Source organism: Cryptomeria japonica, chromosome 2 (assembly GCF_030272615.1).
Source record: "Cryptomeria japonica chromosome 2, Sugi_1.0, whole genome shotgun sequence".
Taxonomy (NCBI): Eukaryota; Viridiplantae; Streptophyta; class Pinopsida; order Cupressales; family Cupressaceae; genus Cryptomeria; species Cryptomeria japonica.
In genome coordinates, this window is record NC_081406.1 from 578,614,188 (window position 1) to 578,632,011 (window position 17,824).

Below are 17,824 nucleotides of genomic sequence, written 5' to 3' on the forward strand. Positions count from 1 at the left end.
TATTATTCTAATACTCATGAACATGACCTCTAGATCAAGTCACCTTGGCATGCCCTGCCAATCTAGAGTTGGCAGAAATTAATTAAGAAAAAAAATCACAGCCTTTATGACATCAGATTTTGGTCTTTATATCAGGCAACATAATAAAAAAAGAATGACAACAATTTATTAGGGCCGACCCATGTCTTGAAGAAGGGATGAAAAATCTCATCTTAAATTTGGACGACCCTGAGAAGAGCCACACTTGTAAAGGGAGATTAAGTTATTTTTTCATGTGTGCCAAAGAAGGACGACCTCATGGAGTTAGTGCCCATCTTTGGTCAAAGAGATTTAAATAATAAAAATATATTTAAATTGCATCTGACCGACGTCCTTGGAGGGACGTCATCATTAGGTGAAGAGGTCCATGATGAAGGGTATAAGTAGAGGTCACTTGGCAATTCAAAAGGGAGGGAATTTCAGGATATCTTCTGAGTATGAGGAGAAATAAAGAGTTATTACCGCAAATCCTTATCATTGAATTGAGCAGATTTTAGGAGATAAAGCATCTCACTCAAGGAAGCACCGAGGAAATAATATTCCTATTCCAAAAGCAGATTTACATCAGAGAGAGAATCAGTAATCAGATTAATTAATCTGAGAAAGCCAGAATAGATATGTAAAATCATCAATCGAACATCAGCAAAGATTATTCATTCATAGCAGTTCTGATTAAATAGTAACATATCAAATTCTTGTGGTATGCAGAATTAATTTCTCAATACATCTATGTGTTTATAATAATTATATGGGGGCAATGTATATATATCTAATAGATGCATGAATTGTTACATATAATAGACATATATCTGTGCGTTTGATAATATATGAACCACTATATACCTACAATAATTGATCACGCTAAGATAGGAAAAGGAGTGCATGGAGGGGGAACAGCGTACGAACCTCAAAAGGTACACCACCTCATGAGAATGGTTAAGGACCACATAAGGCCGAGGGGGACAGAGATTCTGCTCTTGAGCCTAGGGTAAGGGATATTTAGGGCACCTTATCATGTCCCTCTCATCTCAACCCTCGTTATGGTTGAACCCCGACGTGATAATTTAGATTTATGTGTTATATCTTTTCTTAATCCTAGATATGGATGTATTACATGGATTATATCTATATTATTATCTAGCTTGATTGCAGGTTTCCAAGACAGACTTATCTCATCTTATTCTTGGAAGAAAATTATATCTCTAACTATATTATGTTCCTTGTTTGATTTGGGTTTTGTGAAATCAGGGCAAATTACAAGGTAATTCAGGAAAGGGGCATTACAAACCTCAGGAGTTTACATCTTTTTCCCTATGAAATCATATTAGAAAATCCTTTTCTGCAGTACTTGTATACATGAGTCGAAGCATTTGAATCTAAATAATAATGAATGGACATGAGAAATGTCAATGTTTCATAGATGCATGTTATATGTTTTGAGGACACTGAGAATGAATTAGTGAAGAAGGAAACAGCGAAAGGATATCTACAACAACACTGTCATCTTAGACGACATGCCTTGATGAATCCATTCTGTTTTAACACTTGACATCAAATTAAGCAAAAAATAAGTGAGCAGGTACACAAGCATCTCAAAGATTAGACAATAAAGTGTACAGTCAAACAACACAACTACACTTCTCATGGTTAAGGCCCACATTCAGGGCATCCAAAACAAACACTATTTATGACACACATTATGGGCATACATGACAAACAGTTTTCTAATTTGTAACAATCAGCATTCCTACAAGCACAAGTATATAAAATCATTAACTTGTTTTTAATACATACACAAATTAAAATATCCAAGCCATCGCAAAACCTCCACAATCATACTTCATTAGAAAAAGGTTCCTACAGCTATAGATGAGACATCTTCTCTGACTAGCCTAGATGGGACCATCATTGAGTCTGGCCGATTCCCAAGTGATATTAATGAATATAAAAAATATAGTAAAAATGGGTGACAGCATTAAGAGGAATCAAAAATCCACATTTGTAGCTGCCTTTAACGAACCCAATGAAAAACCATCAATTTCTTGACGTTTGTATTTTGCAAAAAGATTTTATCCTAACAAATATTTTTATCCTAGTTCACAATGAAAATTTCATCAGGTAGGAAACTATAATGTCCCCTTCTCACACCTAGTTAGTTGTGCTTCTTGTTAGCCTATTCATGGGTTCCAGTAGGCTATTCGGACTTGTTTAGGGGACTCGGAGTTCTTGGAGAGCTTGAGCTTGCAGTTTTCAGGTGTTTCAATGGCATTTCTATTTTTGGCATATGCTATTTTTAGTAAGTGCTATTTTGGGCACTTGGTATAAGTTTCAATTCCCTCTTCGCTCATGTGTGAAATGTTCTCAATTTCAATACCTTCACGAAGTATCTAAGGTGATGGAAATAATATTTTATATTTCTCACTTCGTATTCAAAAAAGGAAACTTTATTTTTATAGCTTAAGTGGTAAATATTTTATAATGTGTGTCTCCAAAAAGGGAACACCTAGGCAAGGGGGCAAACATAAGGTGTTTTTAAAAGATACTATGAGGGTCTTTTGAGAGAAACAAAATATTTTTAATTTGAATTGCCCTAATTTTCCCTACACCTCTATAAATTGGAGTTTGGGCTCTCATTCTTACATTCTACTTGTGCACACATAACAAGATGTTGAAATGAACCCAAAGAGTTCTTTCAAAGATTGTTGAAGATGAAAACCCTCTACAGTTGAGCTGGTTTCAATGGTGCAAGACCCACCCTAGCTAGTTGTTGATTTGCAGATAGAATTTTCAGTGTTTATTCATAATTTGTTGATAAGGGTTTGTTGAAGATGAAGATTTATTAAGTTTTTTTATTTGGTTTTCAATATTTTGGTATGTTTAATCTTTTTGGAGTGCCATTCAAGTTTGCAAGGGTTTGGTCACTTTTCTAGTGCTGGATGTACCATTTCCTGCACCTTTTGGTTCACATTTTAGCTCATATCTTGAGAAATAAGGCATATATCATTCTGGGCATCATTGCAAAGGATTTTCTATGGCTGGGCAATAAAGTTCAATACATAATTTGTGGGCTTTGGTTGATTTCTGATTTTTCTATGCAAATTGCCCTTTTTGGAAGGGCCGTACAATTCTCAGACTTTGGAAAGATTTTGAAGACTCCTGCAACTATTTTTCAGTTTGCCATTCACCAAAGAAGAAACAGTTAGTAGAAGGTTTACTTTGAACCAGCAGTTCTGAGATTTGATGGGGATCCAAAGGTGTAGTTGCTGATCACTGTTGATTGTAATCTGCCCTCATTATTCTATGTTCCAGGTCTGCACATTTGACATTCATCTTATTTCAGATTATATGTAATGAGCTTAATGAAGATTTATGGTGAACTTGTTGTTTAAATGCATATTGGTTTATCTTGTCTTTCAATGCAATGTGTTCAATGTGTTGGAATTTTTGTCATTGATGTCAAAGACTGAAGTGTGTTCAAGAAGTTATGGTTTCAGGAGGTTGCAGTTGGAGATGGTGTTGCCATCAATGACAAATGGGGAGTTTGTTGGAATTTTTGTCATTGATGTCAAAGACTGAAGTGTGTTCATTGATGCACATTGCATATCAATTGAGCTCCTTGTGTGCTTGGTTAAGCAGCTTGAGCTGCTTGGTTGCCTTTTTCAGCTACTTGGGTACTTGCTGGAGCTGTTTGTATGTGTGCCTACTTCAGCCAGCTGTGTGAGTGCCTGCTTGTCACTCTTGTCAGCTGCTCTTGCCATGTCAGCGTAGACTATTCAAAAAATTGATTTTCATCGGCATTTTTTTATTGAAGCTACTCTTGTGCTTTATCGAACATATGCTCTTGGCTTCCATTTTTTTTAGGTTACGCGTATTGGTGTAAAAAGGTTTGGATGGTAGATAATAAACAATTCAAGCTGGGGGCCGTTTTTATATTGTTCTGAATTGGCGGCATGATGTAGTTGTTTCTTTTTTTTTTTAAGAATACACAAATTCATGGAATGCATTGAAATATTTCAAGGCCGCTGTCACATTTTCTGAAGGTGCGTTTGATAAGATTACTCCTAACAAGGAAGTCATGGGGAAATAAAAATTCATGCAGACATCTTTGGACAGAGGTCTATTTATTTGGAAGTTCGTGGAGATTTTTTTTTTCAATTTGATGTCAGAATTTTTAATTTGCATCCGTAAATGATTTTTGGCAGTTACAGTATCTTGCTGAAAATAAGTCCATGACTTGTGTGATTTGAATTTTCTCTCTTGAAAATAAAAAAGGTTTGCTGGAAGTGGACGGAAGTGTGATATATCATGAGGGATGAATTCTTTCTAAATATAGTCGGTTTTTTTTTGGCCACGACTTTGTTTGAAAATACATCGTGGGTCAAAGGCATTGTTCGATGCTTGCACAGCTTCCATTTCATTCTTTAAATGCAATATAGAAAAGTCGTGGGGATAGAGAGTGAATGTGATACCTGGTTGATGTGTTCGATTTTTTTTTCTTACCGAAAAGCATCCTTTGATGTAAAAAAAAAGGACGGACAGAACATATTAATAGGTTCTTTGTGCTGTGAATGGATTTGGATTTTTTGAAATTCCAGTGGTGTGCGTTAAAAAGGGCGCTTGGTTGTTATTTTCTGTGTGTTTCTTTTTCTTCTTGGTTTTGTCGGAAGACTCTCCTTGGGAAGTTCATGGAGATTTGGTGTTTCTAATGAAGTCAAAGAATTTTATACTGCTGACATAAATTCTTTTGAAAAGAGAGAATCGCCTTTAAAAACAATTAATGGCCTGTATGCAACAAGTCTGATTCCTGAGGTGTTAATTTTTGCAATAGTATGCTGTTGTCGAGGAAGTGCTAAGGTTTAATACTCCTTCCTTTTGGGGTGCAGTTATAACTTATTTTTAATGAGAGAAATATGGTCTGCATGTTTTTTCGGAGAGGTAATATAGTAATTTTTGAAGAGTCTACTACAGTCCGAACTGTATTCTTACTGAAAAAGTTTCTGTATGCTGCTGAGATTGTAGTTGTAGTTGTCATGATGCAACCATCGGTGCAGTGACTTATTTCTTCTTGGAGTGGATTCAGTACATCTTTAGTGCAGGTTGTCTGTGAGTTGGTGCTCTTGTAATGAAAGAATCTTTTGATGCCGTGGTTTTTTACCCAATAGGGTTTTCCACGAGAAAATTTAGTGTTCTCGTTCCTGTGTCTTGCTTGCATTTCTACATCTTTGTTTCAAGCTGTTTCATGAGTTTTAACTTTTTATTATTATTAAGAGTTTCAAATACTGAATCACACCCCCCCCTCTGTATTTGCTGTGTGACTCTCACAATGTATGTCCTTTGATAGTGAACGAAATCTGAAAATGATCAATCAGCAAACCAATCATGTTGGCATTAGACTTGCAAAACTTTCTCAAAAAAAAGTTAGGGGCAAAAGTTACAGTAACCCTACCAAAAGTTAATTCTAACATACATATGAGCCAAGGAAGTATACCTATCAAGTGAATACTTGACATGAGAGAATAAACTTCCTAACTACATGAATTTTGAATTATTTATTAAGAAAATCCCAAAGAGGTGGATTGCATTAACCATTCCTTCCTACACTAACAAGTAACAAATACTAATTCTAAAGAATATATCAGCCAAGGAAATATAGCTATCAAGTGGAAAGTTGACATCAAGAAGTTTACTACATGAAATTTGAACACTCAACATTCCCCTACCCCGGCTAAAAAATGCTTAAAGTTACTCTTGTGCTAAGTGGGTGTTGTGACCGTTTCACACATCGCCCCATCGCCAATGGGGACCCCCTCTTTTTGCTTGTTTTTCGCTTGTTTTCGCTTTCGTTTTTAGGGTTTTGTTAGTCCGTTAGTTGTCTGGATTTAGGGCTAAGCCTTAGGGTTTTAAATCTTGCCTTTTCAAGCCAAAATCCAGTCATTTTTGAGAGCTTTTGAGCTTCTTTTCTAGAATGCAAATTTTGAATGCAATAAATTCGCCAAAATGGTCTAATTTTCAATTGGAATGTTCATGCAGAGCTTAAACTTGTCTAAATGATGACCGTCAATGTGAATTTTTGTCTGATTGAATGTTTTGACCAAATTTTGACTTTTTTGAAGTTTGATCCTGGGCATCGGAATTGATTTGTTTTCGCCTCGTGAAGTGTTAAAATGTGAAAAATCTTGTTATTTTGGCCTGTAGGAGCAAAATCGCTCCTGTCCCTCAGTGAAGGACGGGAGCTCATTTTCAAATATCTCATCGTCCTTGCAGAGTCCAGACAAATTTTACGTTTGAAGTAATAGAGAACGACGAGATCTTTCCATTGAATATAAATTGAAGATTTTTATGAGCACAGAAATGTCTCCAGGAAGAAAATCGCCCCTGTCCCTCAGTGAAGGACCGGAGCTACAATTCAAATTTCGCCTTGTCCTTGCAAGATTTTGAAAACTTAATGATTTGAGGACGTCCGAAGGAAGATACTTTGCCAAATGAATATAATTTGAGATGCAGAAAACGAAGGAAAATGACCTATATTGACTAAATCGCTCCTGTCCCTCTCCAAGGGACCAGGGCGAGGTACCTTGTAGCTCTCGTCCCTCTCCCAGGGACCAGAGCGATTTCCTTCATTTTGCAAAATCCAGACAAGGGTCAAGGCAAGTTTACGTTCAAAAACAAGGGAAAACATGAGATGAGCACATTGAATATAAATTGAAAATTTTTGGGACGTCCATACCAGCATTAAATGCCTAGTTCGCTCCTGTCCCTCTCCAAGGGACCAGGGCGATTTTTGATATAATTGCTTTTCTTGCAAAGTTACAAATGATGTCAAGGCATGGGCGGATAGAGTAAAGAAGGACGAATCCGTTGAATATAAACTTAGCGCATGGCAAAGTGAGATGAAAGCCACAAGGGAAGGATCGCTCCTGTCCCTCTCCAAGGGACCAGGGCGATACAATGGTGATGATGCGTCCCTCCAGAGTTCAAGGTCGTCCCTCCAAGGTTCAAGGCCGATCCAAGTCAGGACGAAGGGTGGCGAGGACATTTCAAGGCATTTCCATCAAGCGCAACGTTGCAAAGGTCATCACATGGAAGGATTTGCACTCTAAAGACCTAGATCGCTCCTGTCCCTCTCCAAGGGACCAGAGCGATATCTACATAATGGCATAAATTTCAAAAGGCAAACAAGTTTCAAGTTACCAAGAGGGTCGAAAGGACATCATTCCACGCAATGAAGATAATTGCGAGTTGGTACAAACAAGGACGAGCATATTATGATGAACTTCGCTCCTGTCCCTCAGGAAGGGACTAGAGCGATATTGATATATTAGATTAATCCATGCAAGATTTACGTAAAGACAAAAATACACAAGGTTACATATGCTCCAGGACATCGTTTGAAGATAATTTGCAAGAGTTTTAAACGTCCAAACATTGCTAATCGAGGTAAAAGTCTCCCATCGCTCCTGTCCTTTGGACAAGGACCAGGGCGATACTATTAAAACACTCCCGTTCCTTCAAAGATCAAGGCGAGGCGAGGTTAGGAAGTGCGAAGGACGACATTTGGAGGACATTGCAAAGAGGATCGAAGTTTAAAAGTCGCCAAGATCAAGGAGAAATAATGGATCGCTCCTGTCCCTCTCCAAGGGACAAGGGCGATGGTCCCTTTAATTCGTCCAAACATATGATGAAGACAAATGGAATAAGCGCAAAGGACATAAGCAATGATATTGTTCGCCTTACAATGGAGGTACGAAGGTCAAAGATACAAGATGAACATGAAGACATGGAGATCGCTCCTGTCCCTCTCCAAGGGACCAGGGCGATAATGGTCATAGGATGCATTTGCTCGCACAAGAAAAGAAATCCAAGTTCGAAGGACCACCAGATGATCGATTTGGGACGTGGAAATGAAGGAGTTGAACAAGAATCTAGACTAAAATCATGGATCGCTCCTGTCCCTCTCCAAGGGACCAGAGCGATGAGGTACGTCCCTTTATTTTCCAGTTTTGGTGCCAAATTAAACAATTCGAATTTACTTTAAATGCTAAATCAATTTAAAAATTGAAAATCCATTTTTTATTGGCATTTAATATGGCGTTAACATTTATTAATTATTTTTGCCTTATTTAAAAATCGAAATTTGCAATTTAAAAACGCAAGGCATTAGTAATTAATTAATTATTTAATAAAAAAAAATCGATTTGAGCGCCCATATATGGAGGTCGGCCTTGTTATGTCATTGCAAATCATTTAAAAAATGGTTTTATTTTTATTAAGTCGGCCTAAGGGGTAAAGGATGCAAGCGCTATATAAGGGGGGTAGAATTATCATTTTCTACACCATTATTTTACCTTCCTTCATGCGAGTTGACAAGAGGCGAATATAGTGCGAGTTTCATTTATCCAAGGTGGCGAAGACACTCCAAAGGTGGTGCGAATTGCATTGAAGACCAAGGGTGGCGCGCTTAGACATTCCAAAGGTGGTGCGATTTCAAATCCAAAGGTGGCGTAGACATTCCCAAGGTGGTGTGAGGCGTGCGAAGTGTGTTTGAAGAGGTGCGAATTTGAAGACCACACCAAGAGCGAATTTGAAGATCCATCCAAGACCACGCCTAAGGCGAATTTGCTAAGGACTTGGTGATTTATTTGTGCAAAATTGAAGATCACATTCTCTCCAGAGGTGGCGAAATCAAATTTGAGGGGATCATATTGAAGATTATCTTTATACCTCAATTTTGCCTAGGCAAATTTTGTTTTTGCATTCTAGAGTTAGCTCTCTATTGAGGTATGGCGATTTTATTATTATTGTTTTATTCATTCATCGTCATATTTCAAATTTTGAATTTTAAATCTCTTAGCTCAATCGTTGTATTTTAGGAAATGATAACTCTAGGGACTTATCATGAGGTTTCCTAAAATCTATCTCTCTTATCTACGTTATTTATTGCAAAATCTATTTCTTATAATGAAATGTTGTGTAGGTATGGCGACCCCAAAGGCGGGAGCATCCACCAGTCGCTCGGCTCTCATGAAAGAAGATCAGAAGACAGAAGAAGTGGAGACCAAGATCGTGTCCAAGTGGAGCAACATTGGAGATACAAATTTGGGAAACTTTAGCACGAAGAAGTTCCGAGAGGTCCCTTACATCGGCAAGCCATCACCTGTCGCCCGGAGAATAATAGAAAGTGGCATCATCAAGGCGGCCGGTTTTCCTCCAGCTATTCAGTGCCACGAGTTGATGATCGAGTGTGCCCGTCATTACAATCCACAGTCCAGGACAATTGTGTCCAATGAGGGAAACACTTTGGCGTACCTTTCAGAGGAGGCCATAAGTGAAGCCTTCCATCTTCCAGAGCACAGGGACATGATATACAAGAGCATTGAAGGAGCCAGATCAGTGTACGATGATGATCCAGATGCTTGCTTAAGCATAATCAACAAGAACTGGCTACTCAAGAGTCGTCCCCGTCTGAGCAAAGTACCGAACACACCACACCGGATTGATTTCCAAGAGGAGTACAGAGATTTGATTACCATGCTCAACAGAGTTACAGGAGCACCTCATGCCTTCTATTTTGAGAAATGGATGTTTTATTTCATCCAGGTGATTGTTCAAGGAAAGGGTACAATACATTGGGCTAGAATAATTAGCCATTGCTTAGACGTACAGTTGAGAAGACTCAGGGCTACTAAGTCCTTCCACATGAGTTCATACGTCATCTATGCCTTAATCAGGAGCGTTGAGTACGCAGGACTACCTCATAGAGGAGTGATTGGAAGAGGACCCGGCGAGGTCAGAGTTTGTGAATCCTATACCTACTTGCATCATCCACCAGGGAAGAACTACAAGTTAATCAATGATACTTTCACGATGAGCATCACCAGGACGTTGCAAGGAGGGATTCACAACAGATTATCTCAGGATGCCCAGGAGTTAATCAAGAGGTACGGTGCTTGGTTCATTCAATTTCCCAAGTTCACTTACATTAGAGTGTATGGATGTCCTTTACCCCCATACATGTTGCCGAGATACCCGACAGACAGAATTGTGTTACTTGAAGTAACAAGGCAGTTGGCAGCATATGTGAAGGCATTCAGACACAGACATCAGAATGGAGTTCAGGTACCTATTATTTTGGGTAATTCAGTTGAGGTATGTCCCAATGTCTCAGCCATGGATGACGCAGAGAGGGAGTTAGCCTTGTATCCTTTTTCATCTTTTGCTTGGAGGAATAGTTTTGATCCTCATGGACATTTAGAGGAGACAGTCGGTAGAAGATTTAGACATGAGTACCAAATTGAAGATTTTATGATGAATCTCCTAGATGATCTTGAAGTGAAACGCAAGATACATTCTAGATTGCCTTTGGATTTTATTAGGAAATGTAAGATTTACAGAGTAGCCGACCAAGCTCAGGACAACGGCAGGCACATCCAATCTTCATATGATAGGGAGAGCAAAACAATAAGTTTGAATTGGAATGAGCCCGAGGCCGTGGATTTAGATGATTTGATGGCACCAGTCTTGTCTTGTACTCGCAGATGGGTAGACGTTCAGCACCAGAAGTTGAGAGAACAAGGCATAGCTATGTCTTTTACTTTGGAAGAAAAGCCAGCCGAAGGTGGAGCCAGTGTGAGTGAAGGCAATCCCAATCCTAGGAATTCAGGTGAAGGTAACCTTCGATGTGCCAGTGAGGGCAATCTCCATCCGAGAGGTTCAAAGAGAAAGGAAAGATCAGAAAAGAAAGAGCCTTCCAAGAAAAAGCAAGGTGCTAACAAAGATCAAACACCAGGTACTTCTTCCAGGCCAGAAGATAGAACAGTTCGAGTGGAAGAATCCATGGAATCAATGGTACAGAATGATAGACAGGAAGAGGAACAGGCACAGCATGTTTCATCCGATGGATCTCTCCAAGACTATGATTTAGATAATGATAATGAAGTAACATCTCCTCCCAGACAAGAAGAAGTAGTACACAAAGAAATTCAAGTTCAAGAGACAAGATCAAATATCCCAGATTGGTTGAAGGAAAGATTGACTAAGGTGATCGTAATTGAGGACGAGGACAGTGCAATCGATCTAGAGAGCCTTGTTGGACGCTCACATATGACAACAGAGAAGAAGAAGGCTACAAAGATGTCCAAGATGATTCGAGATGAGACTGGATCTAGAAAACTGCAGATAGCTACACCGGCGGCAGACAAATATGAGGGTGAGATCCTAGCAGAGGACTATCATATACAGACTATTGAGTTAGGACCATCCACAGCAGAGCAGACTCTAGATGATGCCACCGACACATTTGAGGCACTGAAGGATAAGTTTAGAGAAGAAGTAGAAAAGAATAGAAAGCTTGAGAGAGAGGTCGGTGCATGGAGGACGTATTTCAGTCACATCAATGAACCTTTGGGACGTCAGGATCCAGTTAGATCACCATTGCAGGCATTGCCCCTTCAATCAATCAATGAAGCAGAAAGATTCAGGAATATGGTCCAGCGTACATGTAATTGGATGGATAGATCTCACACGGTGGCCATTGAGTTTGTTACAAGGATGTCGAAGATCACCCATCAGGCTATCCAAGTCCTTGAGATAATCCACAGATTGATGGCAACAGTAGCTGCATTTGCCCATACCAAGGACATTGTCATTCCTGTCTTGAAAGTTATAAGACACACATCCAGAAGAATTTTAGCACAAGAGAGGATCTTGGAAGGTGATTCTCACAGTTTGTTTCAGTGGTCAACCTTACTCCATATAAAGAGTGTTCTCTTTGAGGACATCAGTGTTAGATGTGGTCAAGTTGAGGAGGTGATCAATCCGATCCAGGACAGAGTATTTGAGGTACTTCGTACCATTCTTGGCAGAAGGATCGAGGTCGAGACAGATGTGGATTTACAAGAGTTTGAGGATAGAATCACGATCATCTTTCGCAAGGACGCAGATGTTACAGATGAGCAGTATGATCAGATGTATGCCACCATGCTCCTGATTGATAGAACAAAGGAACTTGAACCTACTTGGGACGCAGCTCTTCTAGATGCATTTGATCAGGTTATCCACTTAGAAGAGAGTATCAAGAATCTTCCCGAGATTCCAATCACAGAAATCGAAGGAATCGTGACAAAATTCATTGCATATGCTAAGAAGGAAAATTGGAAAGGGAATAAGATTCTAGATGAAAGGTTGTTACAGATGACATGACATCTTATTTCTCATTGGTTGATACCTCCTAGATTTTTGTGCCAAATTTAATATTTGGCTATGTATTTAATGTTGTTCAATAAAAAGGAGGTCATTTGTAACAAACCCTAATTAGGGTTTAGGTGTCATGCTCTTGTCCGTTGATTTACTTTCAATCTGGACCTTTCATTGTAATTGGGGATGCTATTTATACCCCCATTTTTCATTTCATTTGTAATAATCAGTTAATAGAGAATAGAGTTAAGAGTGAGATAGAGAGATTAGAATTGTAAGCAATTTTTATTTTGTAGCAAGATTGAGTCTTGAAGAGAGAAATTCAAGCAATTGTTGTATATGATGACTTGGAAATCAATAAAATATTGAAGTTATGGTGTTTTGTTGCAAGTTTCTTGAGTTATCTTCATGGTTGTTGGATGTACTTGAATCACGCTCAATCAAAGTAGTTTGTTAATTTGAAAGACTAAGTGTGAGATTTGATATTTGGTAGGATTCGCAATCCAAACCACTAGCTTCTTGCTGATTGTAGGAACGCCTTGCGTGGTCGACTGGAAAACACTTTGAGTCCTTAACCTTCAAGCATTTTCGCATCTAGGATATGTACTTGCGTAGTAGTGTCCTTGGTCTTTGATGCATTGAACACCATTATTACCTTAGAAGATCGCACTAATTTCAATTGAGTTGTTATCTTATGGCAAAATTGAAATTGGTTGAGTCTTGCCAAATCTCATTCATGCTAAGTCGTTCATAGGGCTAGATTAGACTTCCTTAAACCCTGTCCTTTTTTCCATTTTTTTTGAAAGTTCCTTTTAGATTAGTAAAACCTTCGAACTTTTGAATCCGTAAGAAGCCTTGAAGGAAACAGCAAATCACATCATACCACTAAAAAGCTTGTCCACACGTGGAGACCCCACTAAAAGAACCTTGGAGTCCATCTAACTGATCCTTTTTGCAGATCTTCAGCAGTTAGAGACTATTTTCTCAAGAGAGGATAAGATGCCTGTCGGTATTTTATTCTGTGTATGATTGTGTACAAAATACACGTCAACAGTGGGTCACTTGCATTGTAATTATTACTGACATAAATGACAGAAAATGTCATTATTTTAGTGAAAACTAATGGAACTTCAAATCATCTTCAGATGACTGAAAACGTACATAGGTTAAAACTTAAAAGCTACAAATTAAAAATCTAATAAAATTTTCTTGTTAATAAGAAAGCTGAATAGCTCACCAAATGATATTCTTTCCAAATTTCCATCCAAAATGAAGGTACAAGCAATTTCTCTTTACAGGCAAGAAAGGTAAAAAATTCTGATCTTGCAGAGTGAAAGTTAAGCTTACCTAGGTGCATTCTTTAATACTTCAAATTCCTCCTCAGTGGGCAAAGGCCTACCAAATATATCCTTTGGCTGTGACTTCCTCTTTTCTTCGGTCAGTCCATCCTTAGCAACTATATGTCCTTTCCTGCATAGCAAGTTAGAAATTTGAAATTATCAGAAACAAAAAATAATAAATAATAGACAAAATGTATAGGTAGAAGAGGAACTATAAACTTCAACAGGAAAATCGCTAATATAATCTTATTATCAATGGCTGATCACATAATTCATAGCAGAATCCTACCCTCCACCACCTGAAGCACTAGGAATAGAATCTTCCTGATCATTGTTCACACCAAGCTTCTTCCTCTCATCTGCAATCTCTGCAGCTTTTGCACTTTCTGCGTTATAGCCAGGGGGGCGCATATACATAAAGCTCACAGCTTTCATAACTTCTACCTGCAGTCAGCTGAATTTATGTTTGCATAGAAAAGAAAATAAACTAGTAAAAGGAAAAAGACAACTACATAAAATAAAAATTTAAAAATAAGTTGAAGCACATATGCCATAGATGCAGATTTGTATGCAAGTCAAAACAAGCATGCAATAGGAAAAGGAAAAAAGAAATATTTAATCACCTAACAATTCAAGCAGCCATGACACTCAAATAAGAAAAAATATGAAAATACAGATCAGTGAAACAAAATTTGGTCTTGGAAAGAATACCTTTTTTCTATCAAAGGCTCCACTCTATTCAGCAAATATAAATCAATGTATTTGGGTGGTATACTTTATATGAATAGGCTAAAGGAGATTAGAAAAACTAAGACTAAATAAAATATCTATTATTAAAAATACGAGAGGCTTTGCCAAAAGAAAACTGCATGACCACTATAGAATGACATTGTTAGCAGTGTCTGAATATAGAATTTATATCGGATCATTTCATGAAGGCTTCATGATCTTTGGTTAACTGTCTTCAAGTTTGCAAGGGCATATGATGCCAAAATTAAGATCATTCTCATGTATTTATATGTAACTGTGTCCTTCACTTTTGCTTGATGAATTGCACTAGTATGGTTCAGGTCCCAATTCTGGGCTGTGATGGCTTGGGGTTTGACCAAGGTGAACCTAGACCAAACCCACAGGTTGCCAACCCTAAAATCAGCTAATATCATTTTTAATTTTTAATAAAAAAATTTAACTGCCCTAAGTTTTCCCTAAAATGGATGCCATGCACTTCATCTGCCTAAATTCAATCATTTTTGCCTTCATTTCACAAATATAAGTAAAAACAATTTTTTTGCCTCCAATCTGTCATTTTTTATTCTTGAAGACTAATAGATATTTCATTGTGATAAAATTTCTAATCCCTGGTGATTATGTCCTAATGTTAAATAACATTATATAAATCACGTGATAATGAAAACTTCAAAATGCAGAAGCATACACAAATAATTACACCTTCAAATCAGTTCTTCATTCCTTTGAAAAACTTACAAGGAAACCTCCACAACTACACATCTTACAGATGTACAGAAATCAACATGTACTATGTTGTTCCGGTATGTTACAATCAGTTTTTTCAGTTTCAGTCCTTAGAAAAACTTTTTCTTTCATTTCTTTAAAAGATATTCTGAAAATTAATCTTCTATCTCGCTCTTATCTTTACTTACAAAAATCATCCTTATCACTTATGAGGATGAGATGGATTAGTCTAAATCACTAGTGCTCATCTAAACTTTATCAGACTTAATTAAACTAAAATAAAAGACTTTCCCTTTAATCCTTAAAAGTGAAATATAGAATAGAATAACTAAAACTACTTGAACTCTTTCCACACATTCACAATGAACCTATATCAAAGTTCCTTTCCAAGCTAAAATTTTCAAGACTCACTCTTTGCAAGTAAGGAATTCTACAGTGTACACCAATTCAAGTTTGTCTCTGACGACTTCAAACTTCCCTTTAGATAAGGGCTTGGTCAGAGTATCAACACCTGCTAATCTGTGTAAATGTACTGGAGCTTCATTGCTTCCTTCTAAATTCTTTCTCGAATGAAGTAATATCTGATCTCTATGTGCTTGGATATGTCATGAAACACTGGATTCTTCAAGAGTTTGACACAACTCTAGTTATCACAGTAAACGACTATGGGATCCAACTCTTATCAAATCAGAGTATCAAAACTCACCATGAGTCAGGCGAGTGTTAGGGTTTCAAGCAAATCCAAAGCAAATATGAACTAACAATTAGATGCAAATTTAAATACAAAAGATGAAGAAATAAAACAGGACACATATAACACAGGGATTTAACGTGGTTCACCCAGAATGGGTTACGTCCACCATATACAGCCGTCCAATCTTTCTTATTATCCAGCAAAAATAGTACATCAACCTCTAATGCCTTGAGCATCCCAACCGCTTATAACATGCATTTTTAGGGCAACAAACAAAGTCGGCCTTTTTAGGGTTTTATTACAATGTCCGTTTTCATCAACAACAAAAACGGCAAAAAAAAAAATATGAATACGTGCTGAGTGTACAGTACTTTGTTGATCAGTCGCCACATATCAACAGCAAGTTTGCCGAGTTGGCAAGTCGAGCCAAGCTCAGCGAGTTTTGACAACTCGTGACTCAGACTCGGTGAGTTTTGCTCATAACTCGCCTGACTCGCTGAGTCCGAGCTCCATGACTCGCGCCGCGGCATGTCAGCCATGGTAGACAGCGAGGCTGAGGTTGTGGCTATGGCAAAGGAGGAGGATAGAGCACGATCCGGCACAGGCACAACTGATGTTGATCATTGTGGCACCTCACAGGCAAAGCCTATGGCTACTCAGTCATCCAGGACCTACCTTAGACGCCTTTGTAGGAGGTAGACAGACTACTCTGAGGCTAAGGCTAAGGATGAGCTAGAGCCTGAGCCATAGACTTGGTTTTGTTTACAGTTACACATATGTTTGGCAACATTTGATGTCATGGATTTTATATACATTTGACAACATTTATAACTCTATATATCTATGTTTTCTATTTCCTTCAGCGACAATTTGCATTTCTACGCATGTGATGGACGTATGTTTATGTATGTGATCAAATTAGCTTCTATTTGATGATTTTATAGTGTCTTTAAGCTTTATTCAAAAATGGGTGCATGAAACAAGTTTTAAATCGTTAAAAAACTCTAAATTTCAAGGGTTTTTTTATTTTGCCAAGTCATAGCCAAGTCACGAGTCGAGTCGGCCTTGCCAAGTCCGAGCCGAGTTTGAGTCTGGGAACTTTGTATCAAATAACCTTGAAAGTAACCTGTGAATTCAGATGGCCTCACAACTAGTAGTACTAATTGACATATGCTCTATCTCTATTGAGCTAAGTGCCACAAAAGTTTGCTTCCTACTGAACCAAGATAACTCAACTGAATACTTACCCTACAAGGAAAATCTTTACCAGTTTCTACTAAACTTCTAAACCCAAAAAGTAATGCATCAACTGAAGTCCATCTCAAACTCACTACATAAACTCACTTTGCACTCTGTAATAAGTTACTGCGCTCTTGTAATGAACAAGTCATCTACATACAGTACCAAAATAAGCATAATATCGGACCCAATAAATATGTAAGATAGATTATCTGCTTCACTTTTGCAAAGCCTATACTTAGCAGATATTCATCTATCATAAAACACCATGCTTTGGGTGCCTATTTGAGTCCATACAAGGATTTCTTGAGCCTCCAAACTAGCATTCCTTCCCATTTGCCTCAAAGCCCTATGGTTGTTCTACATACACCTTCGATAAGACCATTAACAAAAGTTGTCTAAGCATCCATCTGATGTATTTTCTAGCCCATGACTGAAACTAAAGACATAAGTGTATCTGGCAAATGGAGCAAAAGTCTCTTCATGGTCCACTCCTTCCTCCTGATGGAACATACTTAATTTTGTAGAGCCACCTAACACTCAGAGTTGACTTCCCTTCTAGCCTTGGCACAATGTCCCATACATAATTTGTCATGATCCTCCTGATAAAACATACTTAATTTTGTAGAGCCATCTAAAACTCAGAATTGACTTCCCTTCTGGCCTTGGCACAATGTCCCATACATAATTTGTCATGATAGAGGTGTACCCCACCATGTCATCCTGCCAACCTATTGCTCTACATTATAAAACTTCTTGGAAACTGAAAGGATCTTAATCTCTAGTGTTACTCATCAATGCTGCTAGAACTAGTTCACCCTATTTTCTATACAAATTGCCTTCTCTA

General features: G+C 38.0%; 1 protein-coding gene across 1 annotated transcript in view; it reads right to left on the reverse strand.

The window, feature by feature from the left end:
* The window catches only part of LOC131051238 (uncharacterized zinc finger CCHC domain-containing protein At4g19190), a 66,022-nt gene that overhangs the window by 17,330 nt on the left and 30,868 nt on the right, over positions 1–17,824 (reverse strand). The window contains exons 3-4 of the mRNA XM_057985659.2: positions 13,861–14,015; positions 13,579–13,701 (exon numbers count right to left, since the gene is read on the reverse strand). Coding sequence (XP_057841642.2) covers positions 13,579–13,701; positions 13,861–14,015 — 278 coding nt within the window. The remainder of the gene's footprint in view (positions 1–13,578; positions 13,702–13,860; positions 14,016–17,824) is intronic.